The sequence below is a fragment of the Alnus glutinosa genome, chromosome 9 (genome assembly GCF_958979055.1).
Source record: "Alnus glutinosa chromosome 9, dhAlnGlut1.1, whole genome shotgun sequence".
NCBI lineage: Eukaryota > Viridiplantae > Streptophyta > Magnoliopsida > Fagales > Betulaceae > Alnus > Alnus glutinosa.
The window spans coordinates 22,119,288-22,135,167 of record NC_084894.1 but is presented as its reverse complement, the minus strand read 5'-3'; the positions used below and the strand labels follow the sequence as shown (position 1 = coordinate 22,135,167).

Here is a 15,880-nt window from a genome sequence, read left to right as displayed (position 1 = left end):
GTCATAAAAGAATTATAGATCTAGCATTTTTCCATAGATAAATGTGTATTATTTTTGTCTTTATGAAAATTTAGATAATTATTTCTATTAGTAGATTTCTTAATTTTGTATCAATATTTTGATCATAATATTTGTAAAAATAGGATTTGATATTTTATTAAGATCTATATATATATATATATATATATATTTTGTTGCTTATCTCATATTTTTTCTAATTCTTTTTTCATTTTCTCTTAATTAGAAATTGTTGTATTACACATTTGAGCATCATTAAAAATCTTAGGCTCCATTTTTTTGCGTAAAAATATTTCTGTTAAAAGAAAAATATTTTCAGAGAAACATTTTCCGCTAAAAATATTTTCGGTGTTTGGCCCGTACAGAAAATCAAAAATATTTTTTATATTTTCATTTAATCATATTAACTTATAGAAATAAATTTTTATTCACAACATAAAAAATAATAATATAAATTTTTTTTTTTAAAAAAACCAATAATTTGAATTTGGGCAGTGATCCGGCGGTGGCCTGGTGGAGGTTCGATGGTGGTTCGAGGGTAGTCCGGTGGTAGTCCAGAAGTTTGAGAAGAAGAAACTCAAACTAGAAAAATGATTCAAGAATTTAAAAATGGAAATCATTTTCTAAAATTAAAGAATTTTTTTTTTTTGTCAACTCAAAAATATTTTTCATTTAACTATTATTTTTTGTCGCACCAAACACCAAAAAATACAGAAAACATTTTCTAAAAACTATTTTACGCTGAATCAATCGAACCCTTCTTATCTATATCATTTTCTTTTGTTATTTCAATGTTGTCTTATAATTTCGTTACAAAGATTGATTAATTATTATTAATTTGGGGTTGGTGGACGAGAGATGGATCGAGGGGGTGGTTAGAATTCCACTATGAAAGTGGATGATGCTGCAATTTGGGGAGGGGCCGATATGCTCTTTTTTGTATCTATGAGGTGTCAGCCATGCCGATCGAATATGGTATTCACTCAAAATCCTTTTTTTATTTTTTATTTTTTTATCAATATATTCCGTCCACAACAAACATTAGAAAATGAAAATAAGACATCTTCAAAAAAAAATTTACATCGAAACAAACTCAGCCTTTACATTTTTGAAGCAGTGGGAAATGACAGAATCGTTTGGAACCACTGGGGGTTGCTGCGGAAAGTGGAGGAGGGTGTTGGCAAACAACTTTTTCGCTTTCTGTTTAAAGAGTCAAGTTAATTTTTTCACATGGGTAGAAATTAACTACAAACTGATTTGTAGAAAATTTCTTAGAATTCAATTTCTAAAAGTGACGTGTCTTTTGCATGTGAAAATTATATATATATATTTTTTAAAAGCATTTGCTTCTCGCGTACTTTTTTAATAGCTTAAATGACATGTGTCGCTTTTATAAGCTGGTTTGTATAAATTTTCTACGAACTAGTTTGTAGAAATTTTATGTCATTTTTTTACATGGATTTTATTAATAGCATTAATAAGAAAGTATGGGATTTAGGGACACATATCACTTTATTAGGTTGGTTTGTAACTAATTGTAGCCAATTTTGTCATTTTCACATTACCAAACAACTTTATTCACTTTAGACGACATAAATTAGATAGAAATCAGTCTAAAGGTTTGTTTGTGTTTGCGATTTAAAAATAATGATTTTAGAATGTGCGATTTGAAAAAGTAATTTTTAAAAATATAGTTAAACATTTGACAAAATCGCAGTTTGACATTTAAAATTCTGCTTTTAAAAAAAAGTATCCCCTTGCATAAGATTTGAAAAAGTAGTTTTCTACTTTTTAAATAGTAAATTTTTAAAAACGCAATTCCCAAACAATTCATTTTCTGTGATTTGATTTAAAATCGCACTTTTAGTCTACGAAATCACAATTCAAACACACCCTAATAGTGCTATTAAGAAAACATGTACTTATTAGTTTGAATTGTAAGAATTATATTCATTTACTTTTCTCATAAAAATTTCAAAATTTACTATTACTTTATTTCTCTTTTCCTCTTTCAAAAAATAAAAATAAAAAATAAAAAATCTTTACCTAACACACGCTTAGCATCCGAGAATGAAGAGTAATTCTATAAGTTACTCTTGTGATCAATTATAAGTTCAATAGTGATTGATTTTAAAAGCCACATTATTTTTAAAGGGACACAAGAGTAATAAAAGAGTGACTTTTAACAATACTGGAGAATGAAATACGTACGATCGTATTCCTTACGTGTACTGAATAATAAAAATAAAAAATAAAAATAAAATCACAAAATGTATATAAAATATAATATCAGGGGTAAAAAAAAAGAAAAAGAAAAATTACTAGATCTCTCTAGTCTTCCATATGAACACGAATACAAATTAAAGCTATATATATATATATATATATCCAAAATTTTAATAAATTAAAAACAATCGATCTAATAATCTATCCCATGCATCCTCACCAACTACACAACCTGAGATCATTCTCCACCGGCACCAAATTCAAATCCAAGAACAACACCCTTTTACTACTCGATTTCTTCATCACCGGCACGTCCTGCACAGCGCGCCGATGATCAATCAGCAAGCCTTGGCTCATGGCAGCCCTGTGCCTCCTCATGTGCCCCCCGAGCGCTTGTCCGATGGCGAACTCGAGCCCGCATACGGGGCACCCGTGCGTCTTTGGCTTTGCGGGCGAGGTCGGCCTGTTGTGGAATAGGTCCCCGGCCATTAGCCTGGGCTTCTTGTGGCTCGCTCGGTGGCCTCCCAGGGCTTGGAACGACGGGAACTGCCGGTCACATGTCTTGCAGACAAAAGCACGTGTACGTGGGTTTTTGGTTACGTCAATTTGGCTAACTTTGGATAGAAGCATCAAGCAGTTGGCCATGTCTATGCTCTCTATCTGATCTCCATCCTCTCTGCCTCTCTTCATGCGTATGAATGGGAAACTACAAAGCACGACGAAGTTGATATCTTTGAATGTGGAATATCTTTGAATGTACAATAGACGAAGAAAGATGGTTTTAGTGGCTATCTATGACTTAACTGCTGACGCGGAAGAAATGTCAAAGTTGCCCTCTGATTTCTTGGAAATTAAGGTAGAAATAAAAATTCGTGTTTACTTGTTGCGTTCGTTCAAGACTATACAAGTTATCTCTAATCTAACTTATTTAATTAAATGGGTCGACTCATTAATCATATTTAATTGATTTTATGTTGGATTCGCATGTCGTGTAAAAAATTATTAATTTTATGTTATGTGTCGAAATCAAATTATGTCGAAACATATGTAAAAAATCATATAGGTTGAATAGACTCGTTTAATTAGACGGGATCACACGGTCAAAACCATAATAAGAGGTTTGGTATTGGTGTAAATTTGAATTTCGGCAGTGATTCGAAGGTGGCCTAGTGGAGGTTCGTTGATGGTTTGAGAGTAGTTCGGCGGTAGTCCGGAAGTTTGAGGAGAAGAAACTCAAACTAGAAAAATGATTCAAGAATTTAAAAATGGAAATCATTTTCTAAAATTAAAGGAGGTCTTTTTTTTTTTTTTTTTTTTGTCAACTTAAAAATATTTTTGATTTAACTATTATTTTTTGTTGCACCAAACACCAAAAAATACAGAAAATATTTTCTAAAAACTATTTTATGCTGAATCAATTGAACCCTTCTTCTTATCTATATCATTTTCTTTTGTTATTTCAATGTTGTTTTATAATTTCGTTACAAAGATTTATCAATTATTATTAATTTGGGGTTGGCCGACGAGAGATGGATCGAGGGGGTGGTTAGAATTCCACTATGAAAGTGGATGATGCTGCAATTTGGGGAGGGGCCGATATGCTCTTTTTTGCATCTTTGAGGTGTAAGCCATGCCGATCGAATATGGTCTTCACTCAAAAATCCTTTTTATTTATTTTTTTATTTTTTTATCAATATATTCCGTCCACAACAAACATTAGAAAATGAAAAAAAGACATCTTCAAAAAAAAATTTACATCCAAACAAACTCAGCCTTTACATTTTTGAAGCAACCAATTCGAAAAAGGCACTCCAAAATTTTCCCAATTTTAGAGATCTAATTGTCAAAAATGGTTTTATTTACTAAATTCTTATTAGCGCAATAGCGTGCGAAAGATACAATAAGGAGAACATTCAAAATGGCTTTAGGAATTTAAGAGTATGTTTGGCAAAAAACCCCCCCCCCCCCCTTTTTTTTTTTTTTTTTTTTTTTTTTTTTTTTTTTATGGATACAGAAAGAGATTACAACGACAAATAAAAAAACAAACACAACAGAGTTTAGGCAACTTAAAATTTAAATTAAGAATATAAGTAAGCGGGGGCAATGCTTCCGAAGATGTGGACTTTTGGACTCGAAGCGCGAATGCCACAAAGCCGGGGTCACCAATATAGGTGATTTGACAAGTTTAATGAGTCACAAGGACCCAAACACCAAAACATGGGTAAACAGGGGGAGAGGAAAACAACAAAAAAAAAAAAACCCAGAAAAGCAAACAAATAAACACAAAAACAACAACAAGTCAGGTGGTGGCAGGGTGGGAGCCCTCCCGGGAGGCGTGTGGTTCCCACGTGCCGCCCAAGGACGGCCTCTCAACAATGGAAAATGGCGGAATTATCCGGAACCACCGAGGGTTGGTGCGAAAAGTGGAGGAGGGTGCTGGCAAACAACTTTTTCGCTTTCTATTTAAAGAGTCAAGTTAATTTTTTTTTTAAAAAAACATTTGCTTATCGCGTACTTTTTTAATAGCTTAAATGACATGTGTCGCTTTTATAAGCTGGTTTGTATAAATTTTCTACAAGCTAATTTGTAGAAATTTTATGTCATTTTTTCACATGGATTTTATTAATAGCATTAATAAAAAAGTATGGGATTTAGGGACACATATCACTTTATTAGGTTGGTTTGTAACTAATTGTAGCCAATTTTGTCATTTTCACATTACCAAACAACTTTATTTACTTTAGACGACATAAATTAGTTGGAAATCAGTCTAAGGGTTTATTTGTGTTTGCGATTTAAAAATAATGATTTTAGAATGTGCGATTTGAAAAAGTGATTTTTAAAAATGCAGTTAAGCGTTTGGCAAATCGTAGTTTGACATTTAAAATTCTACTTTTTAAAAAAAGTATCCCCTTGCATAAGATTTGAAAAAGTAGTTTTCTACTTTTTAAATAGCAAATTTTTAAAAACGCAATTCTAAACGATTCATTTTCTGCGATTTGATTTAAAATTGCATTTTTTGTCTACGAAATCACAATTCCAAACACACCCTAATAATGCTATTAAGAAAACATGTACTTATTAGTCTGAATTGTAAGAATTATATTCATTTACTTTTCTCATAAAAATTTCAAAATTTACTATTACTTTATTTCTCTTTTCCTCTTTCAAAAAAAAAAAAAAAATAAAAAATAAAAAGTCTTTACCTAACACACGCTTAGCATCCGAGAATGAAGAGTAATTCTATAAGTCACTCTTGTGATCAATTACAAGCTCAATAGTAATTGATTTTAAAAGTCACATTATTTTTAGAGGGACACAAGAGTTATAAAAGAGTAACTTCTAACATTACTCGAAAAAAAAGAGTGACTTCTAACATTACTCGAAAATGAAATACGTACTATTGTATTATTTACGTGTACTGAATAATTAAAAAAAAATTAAAAAAAAAAATCACAAAATATATATAAAATATAATATCAGGAGTAAAAAACAGAAAAAGAAAAATTACTAGATCTCTCTAGTCTTCCATATGAACACGAATACAAATTAAAGCAATATATATTCAAAATTTTAATAAATTAACAACAATCGATCTAATAATCTATCCCATGCATCCTCACCAACTACACAACCTGAGATCATTCTCCACCGGCACCAAATTCAAATCCAAGCACAACCCCATTTTACTACTCGATTTCTTTATCACCGGCATGGCCTGCACAGCGCGCCTTTGATCAATCAGCAAGCGTTCGCTCATGGCAGCCCTGTGCCTCCTCATGTGCCCCCCAAGCGCTTGTCCGATGGCGAACTCGAGCCCGCATATGGGACACCCGTGCGTCTTCGGCTTCGCGGGCGAGGTCGGCCTGTTGTGGAATAGGTCCCCGGCCATCAGCCTGGGCTTCTTGTGGCTCGCCCGGTGGCCTCCCAGGGCTTGGAACGACGGGAACTGCCGGTCGCATGTCTTGCAGACAAAAGCACGTGTACGTGGGTTTTTGGTTACGTCAATTTGGCCAACTTTGGATAGAAGCATCAAGCAGTTGGCCATGTCTATGCTCTCTGTCTGATCTCCATCCTCTCTGCCTCTCTTCATGTGTATGAATGGGAAACTACAAAGCTAAGCACGACGAAGTCGATATCTTTGAATGTGGAATATTGGAACTAAGGCTTAATTCTAGTACTATATATAGACGACGACAGATGGTTTTAGCTAGTGGCTATCTATGACTTAACTGCTGACGCGGAAGAAATGTCAAAGTTGCCCTCTGATTTCTTGGAAATTAAGGCAGAAATAAAAATTCGTGTTTGCAAAGTTTCAAGACTATACAACTTATCTCTAATCTAACTTATTTAACTAAACAGGTCGACCCATTAATCTTATTTTATTGATTTTATGTTGGGTTTGCATATCGTATAAAAATATATAATTTGACTCATTTAATTAAACGGGTTAAACGTTCGAATCATAATATAAGAGGTTTGGTATTGGTGTAAATATGTAGTCATAGTTGGGGTAGATGAAGTGGGTGTCGCCGCTTCTGTAGCTTTTGCGTGACCGCGTGAATGACTGAAGCGAAACTTGGGGAAGGGGTTGTGTGAGTGTGAAGCCAGTGGGCAGTGGAGGAGAGTCTTGTTACGTTTAAACATTTTGACCGACTATTAATTTTCTAGAAACTGGAAAGTTATGTTTTTTTATGATGTCAGGGCCCATGCGGCACCACAAAGGCGCGTATGTAACGTGCGCCTGTGGAACACGCGAGAAGAAACTCGAATTACAATAATATTTGTGAAATTTCTGCCACTTTGCACATCATTTCTGTATAATAAATGGGTGTCTCAACGAAATGGATTCAGATTCTTTACAATTTTTTTTAAAAAAAAACATGTATTTTGACAAATTCTTGAAGAGGATTTTAGCGAGGACTATAGCAAGTCGAAATTGTTAAAAAATAAAGGTAAAGCAAAAGTAGGGGAGGTAGGTGAGCAACAGGGTTGCGAGTGGGGGCGGGGGGGATTGAGATGAGATTTTTGGTTTAGTGTTTGTTGTGCAGTCTGCAGATCGATGGAGTGGTTGTTGGTTGGAATGTTCCTAATTAGCCTTGCTATTTTCCAGTCCCTTGGTGGGGATCGAATCACTCATCACCCTCCACCGCGCCTCCAAATGATGTGGACACTGGACAGGATTTCTTATTACAAGCGCGTGGATGTGAAACTAATCCTTGTTGACTACGAAAGCATGTACGTTCCCAACTGACTAAGCAAAAACTGATAAGAATGCTGTGCTATGTCTTACTAGGATGTTTACCGGTTTACGCGGTCCGTGTTCCTTATTTCAGTTATTTGTATTATTGTATATATTTCCACATGCACCACCACATGTGTACGTTAAGTGTTTGAAAAATGATTTTCCACAACATATAAGGGTAATTAAACCACATTTTATCTCATCGTTATCTCATTTTATTGACGTGACAATGTCATTCTATTTATATCTCACTTGATTGTTTTGACGATACCCATTAACCCTTAGATCAGTTATTATGAAAAAATATAAAAAAGTAATAAGGGTTGATTGACATTACAATATCAGCTTAGTAAAATGGGAGTGAAATGATGATGATGTAATATATAGCATTATTCTTACTCTAATTATAAAAAGTTGAGTAATGCTATATATCATACCAATATCTCACTGTGTTAATGTGGCAGTGCCAATCCAAATTTTAAAGATTAATTGACAGTATTACGCCAACATGGTGGGATAAAACATAAAAGTACGATTTCTAGAATTACTGTAAGAGTAATATTACATACTACACCTTTATCGGCTCATTCCAGCTACCTCTATCTTGGCCTTGTTCACTAAACCCCTTCCCCCTCCACTCATTTTTTCCTGTTTGTGTCGATACGGATGATCAGACTACTGAATGGTTGGCTTCTTCTAGAAGCCAACATTTTACTTTATTCCCATTTTACTCCCAACATTTCAGTTTATTCCCTTATTTTTGTTCTTCATATTAAAAGATTGAGGGTAAAATGGGAATAGGCTAAAATGTTGGCTTCTTGAAGAAGCCAACATTTATTTCTATTCCCATTTTACCCCTAACCTTTCTGTTTATTCCTATTTTTTTTTTCCTTTTTTATATTCAAAGATTGGGGTAAAATGGGAATACAAAATAAATGTTGAATTTTTTTTTGCAGACTTCACACTTTTCCGTATTGACACAAACAGGAAAGAATGATTGGAGGGGAGGGGAGGGGAAAGGGGTTAGTGAACGGGGCCTAACTCTTACTTGACTGATCGATGTGGCAGTGCCAATCAGACATTAGATTAGCCATTGTTAAAAAAGTTAAAAAAAAATCAATGACTGATGGACACTACTACATCACTTCAATGGAATGAGGGTAAGATGACAGTGTAGTATATATCATTACTCTTACTCTAATTATAAAAGGTGAAATAACGCAATATTTCACACCAATATCTAACAATGTTAATGTGACGGTGCCAATCCAAATTTGACAATACCACATCAATAAAATGGGACAGTAATAAAATATCAAGAATGCCACGTGAACAAAACATTGGCACGGTATATAACATTACTCTCAAATATGTAGGACTTATCTTTCACACCCTTCAAATCAGTTTATCGGTTTCTAGATGGATTTATTATAACGTCCTAATGGCGGTCTTCAACCTTCAATTCAACAGTTGAAGATCCCAGATTTAGAACCGTTTTGGAGAAGATTCAACAATATTAATGACCAACACTGTCCTCCCAGCGTACGGACGGTTTATCCAATTAGAATTTGACTTTTGGGGCTGTTTATGGAATTTTATCTGTTTACTTGTAGAACGGGGCACTGTCCTTGTCAAATGTCAATCTAGAACACACGCCTTAACGAGCGCACATGGATGGAAACTTCGTCGAAGTTCCTTCTGCTACAAATTAATGTATTTTCGAGTTATTTTTCTATTTAATACTCCCATTAAGTATAAAATTCTAAAAAGCACATAAAAAAGTCCATCTGCCTGCCGTCAACTACTGTTAATTTGTTCTAATTAAGGCTTCCCTTGAAATATTCTCTTCTTAATCCATGTGCTGTCATTTTGTAGACATTTATTTATTTTCTGTTTGTACTTGAAGAAAACAAAAAAGCTTTAATTTTGAATTTTGGATATATAAATTTCTCATAGTTCTAGAAGATGGCTTTTGAAAATTATATGCTACGTGTACGTACGTACATCTCAAATTCTCAATGTCGATCTCACAATTTGATATCCATCCTACTCGTGCTTCTATCAATTATTTGAGGCTACATTTTTTTTCTTTTTCGATTAGTTGTAAAATGGGTTGTGAGAAAAATACTTGGTTGCAAATATTTTTGAAAAAAAGTATTCGTTTTCTATTATGGTTAAAACCTTAAAAATAATATTGAAAATATTTTTCATTATTTAGCTGGTATTAAAAAAAAAAAAAAATTATAGTATAATTGGAAACAAGTCGGAAAAAGTCATTCAAAATGGATAGACAATGCCAAATACAACTGCTAACAATTCAATTTTTTTTTAATTTTTTTTTTTCAATTTGGCCCCCCAGAATGTCAATGCTGGCTCCACCACTGGGAAGGTGGTTAGGTTCCTTCACGGGGGATAGGGTATGGCGGGCGAGAAGTAAAAAGGAGTGGTGCAGTAATTCACGAAGAGAAGATTGATTAGTTGGGGATAAAGGGATCGATGATACAAGTTCCGGAAAATAGCTTATGCAACTCTATATATATATATATATATATAGTAGCAAATTTGTTGTTTGACACAAAAATTATTTTTATTTGTCCATTATTATTTCTTTTTTGTCTATATCAAACATCATAAAATGAAAAAGTATTTTTTCGTAAAATACTTAATGCCGTATCAATCGCAAAATGTAAAATCGGTCTTTTATTTTGTACATTTTGACCTTATTACAAGAACATTTAAGATGTATTTGTTTTCGACATAAAACATTTTTTTAGAAAATTAATATTATTATTTTGTGTTTTATGAGTGGCAAAAAAATACTAATCAAATCTGCCGGCCATTGTGGGTAGAAAAAGACTTTGCACTTCTCAAGTGGAATAGAGATGGAGGAGGCGGTCAACATTAAGGTACCAACTACCATACCAACCCGTACCAGTCGGGTGGTCGAAGGAGGGATTATTTTATTAATTTTAATGTCGCATCATATATTCGTGCGCAAACGACAGATTACACCATCTCCACTGTCTGTCGTCTATCTTTTACTCCCATTTTTCATTCGTTGCCTACGTACGTACACTACGTACCTTTCCCAACTCACTTTATTTCACATTTTAATGTCTCCTCTAACGTAACCCAAGCGCACACGGTGACGCTATACATCCAGAAAATTGCATACAATTCCAAGTCAACCACTACCAATTTTTTTTTTTTAATTAAAAAAATTGGGTCGGAAGAAGTTACTCAAATCCAATCCAAAGCATGTGAGAAGTGTTGATAACAAATATAAAAGAGCTGTCCAAACAGGGGCAGACAGCTGTCTGAAACCTGCTCATTGCTCGAATAGGTAAGTTCCGTGCATAAGAATTCTCTTACATTTGATTTTCGAATGGCTAGTAATCCGAGCAACAAAATTGGTAGGATCTATATATGAGAAGTACATATATATTTTTTTTAATAGCATTAAAAGAAGTTGACGTGTTTCTGCCATTGTGAGAGACACATGACAATTTTATAGACTAATATATATATATTATGTTTTTCATAGGTCACATATGATCCGCCCGTGCTGCAACCGTCAGGTGTGATGGCACAGGATTGAGTTTGGATCTTGGCACTTAGTTTTAATTTGTTGAACGCAGACATGGAAGATTAGTTGTTATCTATCTTTTCTTGTATTAATTTATTGACTAAAGAATTTAAAGATTTTTCTGTAGTACGTAATTAAAATGTGATTGTCGAGAACATGTCTCACAAGAATGAGGTAATTAATTAATGGTTTAAAAAGACTTGTTAATTAAAGGGAAGGAAGTCAGGGACGAAGAAGGGAGGAAGTGAGAATGAGGAAAATGGGAAGGAAACAAACAGAAATGAAGAAGATTCTCCTCGATCTACATGCATGCACTTCAATTTTTCAACGTACCCCTAATTATGTTTGACGCATCTTTTTTCTTTTTTCTTTTTTCTTTTTTCTTTTTTCTTTTTTCCTCTATGTAACTACTAGGAAAAAGCGGGATAGAAATGGTTTATAAACTGGTTTGTCAGTTTTTACAAATTTATTTGTAAAAAATTTATTTGTGAAAAATAAAAAATAAAAAAAATTGCTAAGTGTTAGTAGGTATAGGAGGATCGATCCTCCGATCCGGAGTAACCAAATTGGAATAAAGTTCCTTAAATCTTAATAATTTTAAATTTTAAATGTTGAATACATAGATGTAATAAGTAGTGTTGATATGATAAAATCTCAACCATTTAATTTAAAAATAATTATATATTAAGATTTGAAGAAATTTAAATGATAAAATGCCTTTCACTCAAGATGGAAAACAGTTTCTCCAATTTTAATTTCTTCAATTTTTTCATCCTCCCTATCACTTTCCTTCAAATTTTTCATTTTCTTACCAAGAAAACCATTAATTCAAATGATATGTTTTAGAGTAATGATGAGTGAACTCTATTGATCATCTCAAAAAAAAGTACCATCTCACTATTAGGGGTGTACATGTGAATATTTGTGCGATTATTTTCGATTATTTTAGATAGCCGTATATGCATATTTATTGTAGTTATTACATACTATCTGTCATAAGTGTATTTGGGGTTTTGGTAGGGTTTTAACTTTTGTTAATTTCATGCTCTATGTATTGTATATATATTTTGAGATTTTTTATTTTTTATTTTATTTTTTTGTTGTTGTTGTTGTTGTTGTTGGCTGTAAATGTGCTGAATTGATCATTTCCTTTTTCTTTTTGGGGATTAGTTTGTTATAATTTATGGTTTTTGTTTAATGAAATTGAACGTTTTGAGGGGGACTTGTTATTCTTCTTTGTTGTTATTTTTATCATCATATATAATCATTATTTTTAGAGGATCGAAAAACAAGTGGGAAGTTTGTAAAAGAAAGAGCTTGAAAGCAAAATTCATGTGAAATCTGATGAAGAAGTTGGCGAATGAATAAGTAAAAATGGATATTACTCAGCAGGGAATTATATATTGAAGATTGCTAGCTCAGTAACTTTTATATATATATATATATATATATATATATATATATATATATATATAATATGAGGTTGGGAGTATTCAATTGAAGCTAGAATTCATTTAGCATTATGATATAACCAACTCCACGAATACAGACTACCAGCTATATATACAAACAACAAACCATGCACTCTACAAATTAAAGGACCCTTCTCAAATATCTACAAACTCAAATCAGTAGCACAGCTACAACAACAGCTAAAGAAATTCTTATTACAAGCAAAATTTCAAAAACTTGGACTCAAGAAAACCATCAAACTTTCCTCATCTGCTACGGACTCCTCAACAGATCGAACGTACGGGAACCAGAAGCAAATAAGCCTCTTTCAATCAACTACAGGCAGGCGACAGATGAACTAGCAACCTTTAACTGTTACAGATCGAAGTCAAAACAGGAAGTCTAGCTATCAGGTTCCATAATCCAGCTCCAGCAGAAACCAACCATCAGCATTTCCAAAACTATACAGGAAACTATTAGCCCGTAATAGTTGAAGGTATACCTTAACTATAACAAAAATAGCCACATTCTCTTCATTCTCCTTGAATTTTCCGCACTCTATCACCAGTTGAGAGACCATGTTTTCTTTACTGCCGACCTTGGTATAAATGCATGCTTTGGTATTGCCATTCAAAATCAAACCAGCTTCCACCAATCAACCCCATCTTTACTTCTTCCCAAGTTTTCCTACTAGTACTGTACTCGTTTGATTTTGAAGCTAACCATAAAGGAATATCACTACTTCCCCTTGGATAACTTACTTTGAGTATTAAACAAACTTTCGGACCTGGCAGGCAACCAATCCAATTCTTCCCCGCTTTAATAATACTTCATAACTTTGCATCGAATATTTTACTATTAGCATCATGTATAACTCTATAGCCATACTGATCATAGAGAATACCATCCAGATGCCAAGAGTCCAACCACAAGTTAATTATGCTACCATTACTCACTTGAAATTTCTTACCAGTATCTATAAGTTTTAAAAATTTTATGCCAACTCCAAGTAGCAGTTTGGGAACTTTAAGTAATTAATCAAAAAAAAATTCCCATAATGAGATTCTGTTTTAACACAAACAACCCACAGTGAGCCTGATTTGGCAAATAAGCTCCAAATAAGCTTTAGGACAGCAGCCCTATTCCAATCATCTAGCCTTTTTAATCACAATACATCTTCCCTCTTCGGCACACAAACCAAATCACATGACAGGTCTCATTACCATTCCAAAAAAAAAAGGGTTAAATTTTTCTCCGTCAATCTAATCATCTGCTTAGGTAAGATGAAAATTTGAGACCAATAGATTTGAAAGCTATACAGAACTGAAGATAGAACTTTGAGCTTAATTACCAGCAAAGGAGAAATGTTTAGACAACCATGAATCAATTTTACTCCAGATTTTCTGCAAGAGAACCTCACAATCGATCTGTGGCTGATAGCCTTATTGCATGTATTTTATTTTTTTGGGAAGAATGAGAAACTATTATAAACAGATAGAACAAAAACTCTTTACAATCTTCTCAGAGGACCCAGCAAACCTGGGCCAGCATTCAGCAAGGCTAAGAACAATCATCAAAGTCAATCAACTAAAACTTTCAACACTAGATACAGACAGTCTAAACAAATCAAATCAGAATTCTATCGTCTAGCTAGCCCCCACCTGCTGCACAAGTCCTCAATCCCCACAATCCTCTTGAATTTGAACGAACCTCCCATTTAATATTCCATATGAATAGGAATAAAAAAAAATATCTGAGAGAAACTCCAAACTAAAGTAAGAATACAAATCAATCTATCCCATCCTCATTCCTCACCAACTACACAACCTGAGATCATTCTCCACCGGCACCAAATTCAAATCCAAGCACAACACCCTTTTACTACTCGATTTCTTCATCACCGGCATGGCCTGCACAGAACGCCGATGATCAATCAGCAAGCCTTCGGTCATGACAGCCCTGTGCCTCCTCATGTGGCCCCCGAGCGCTTGTCCGATGGCGAACTCGAGCCCGCATACGGAGCACTCGTGCGTCTTTGGCTTCGCCGGCGAGGTCGGCGTGTGGTGGAATAGGTCCCCGGCAATCAGCCTCGGCTTCTTGTGGCTCGCCCGGTGCCCTCCCAGGGCTTGGAACGACGGGAACTGCCGGTCGCATGTCTTGCAGACAAAAGCACGTGTACGTGGGTTTTTGGCTACGTCAATTTGGCCAACTTTGGATAGAAGCATCAAGCAGTTGGCCATCTCTATGCTCCCTACCTGATCATCTCCATACTCTCTGCCTCTCTTCATGTGTATGAATGGGAAACTACAAAGTACAACGACATATCAGATCGGAAATGTATATATAGACGACGACATGTCAGATTGGAAATGTCGGATTTACCCTTTGATTTCTTAGTGGTTAAGGTAGGGAAGAGGTCTGGTATAATGGTATTGTTGTAAATGTGCAGTGTTAGTTGAGGTATAAACGTTTTGACAATTCTAGAAAGTTTATAGGATGATGCACGTCAGGGCCCATGCGCACCACGCGGCGCGTACAAAACGTGCGCCTGTGGAAAACGCACTTTGCACGTAATTTCAACGCGAACAATCAGTTGTCCCAAGAAAGTATCTCTTTTTTTTCTTTTCTTTTTTAATTTCAATATAAGTAATTATTTTATATTCAACATGCACTTCAGTTGAGTAACGCAAATATTAAAAGATTTTAATGAATAAAAAAAAAAAATGGTGGAGCGGCAATAGGTACTGTATTATTTTAAATTATCTGAAAAATGACTATTCAAATATACATAAAATAATAAATAAAAAATTCATTATTTAATCCTCTCTCTCCCCGAGAAAAGATAAATTGTTCGGGTACCACCTTGGACAGGCGGTTTTTACTTTTTAGTGTTCACTGAGAAGCGCGTGGATGTGAAATCATTGTTGACTAAGGAAGCGGCAACTACCAACTGACTAAAGCACAAACCGATAAGAATGATGTTGCATGTCTTACTAGGATGTCCACACGTGGTCCGTGTTCCTTATTTTGCAACCTTCCTATTTTCACACCCCGCACAATTCTTTTACAGTTTATTGGCACGTGTTAGCCTTATATTGAAGTTATGGTACTGCTACGTGGCATGATAGAATAATGGCGGCAGATGATGGAATTATTTTGCTTAATAATTATCTTTCTAAATTCTAATCGTTACTTACACTTACCTCTTATTTATACTACTACGGTTTATGAAAGCAATACTTAATAGTAATACTAATTAATACAACTCGTAAAAAATTACTGCCAAACTTAGACTACGTACTACTACTATTACAACTCATATTAGACTACTAGGGTTAAGAAGATAAATAAAA

At 34.2% G+C, this 15,880-nt stretch overlaps 2 protein-coding genes across 2 annotated transcripts; both read right to left on the bottom strand.

Moving 5' to 3' along the window:
* Positions 1-2,336: 2,336 nt before the first annotated feature.
* LOC133876843 (zinc finger protein ZAT9-like) lies at positions 2,337-6,409 on the bottom strand. Its single transcript, XM_062315085.1, has 3 exons — positions 5,868-6,409; positions 3,333-3,482; positions 2,337-2,992 (listed from the first exon to the last, which is right to left on the bottom strand). Exons 1-3 carry the CDS (start codon positions 6,335-6,337, stop codon positions 2,461-2,463), a joined length of 1,152 nt encoding a protein of 383 aa, XP_062171069.1. The 5' UTR covers positions 6,338-6,409; the 3' UTR covers positions 2,337-2,460.
* Positions 6,410-13,906: 7,497 nt separating this feature from the next.
* LOC133878299 (zinc finger protein ZAT11-like) lies at positions 13,907-14,851 on the bottom strand. The gene has a single exon (XM_062316832.1). It carries the CDS (start codon positions 14,813-14,815, stop codon positions 14,339-14,341), a length of 477 nt encoding a protein of 158 aa, XP_062172816.1. The 5' UTR covers positions 14,816-14,851; the 3' UTR covers positions 13,907-14,338.
* Between the last annotated feature and the right edge of the window lie 1,029 nt (positions 14,852-15,880).

What these genes read in the sequence shown, in the direction of transcription:
- LOC133876843 (XM_062315085.1), bottom strand. Translation starts at nt 6,337, where the DNA reads ATGAAGAGAGGCAGAGAGGATGGAGATCAGACAGAGAGCATAGACATG. An exon ending in GATCTCAGGTTGTGTAGTTG is followed by an intron (nt 3,483 to 5,867) that starts GTGAGGATGCAT and finishes TCATTTTTCTAG; the next exon opens with TTTGAGTTTCTTCTCCTCAA. An exon ending in GGTTTTGACCGTGTGATCCC is followed by an intron (nt 2,993 to 3,332) that starts GTCTAATTAAAC and finishes GTACATTCAAAG; the next exon opens with ATATTCCACATTCAAAGATA.
- LOC133878299 (XM_062316832.1), bottom strand. Translation starts at nt 14,815, where the DNA reads ATGAAGAGAGGCAGAGAGTATGGAGATGATCAGGTAGGGAGCATAGAG.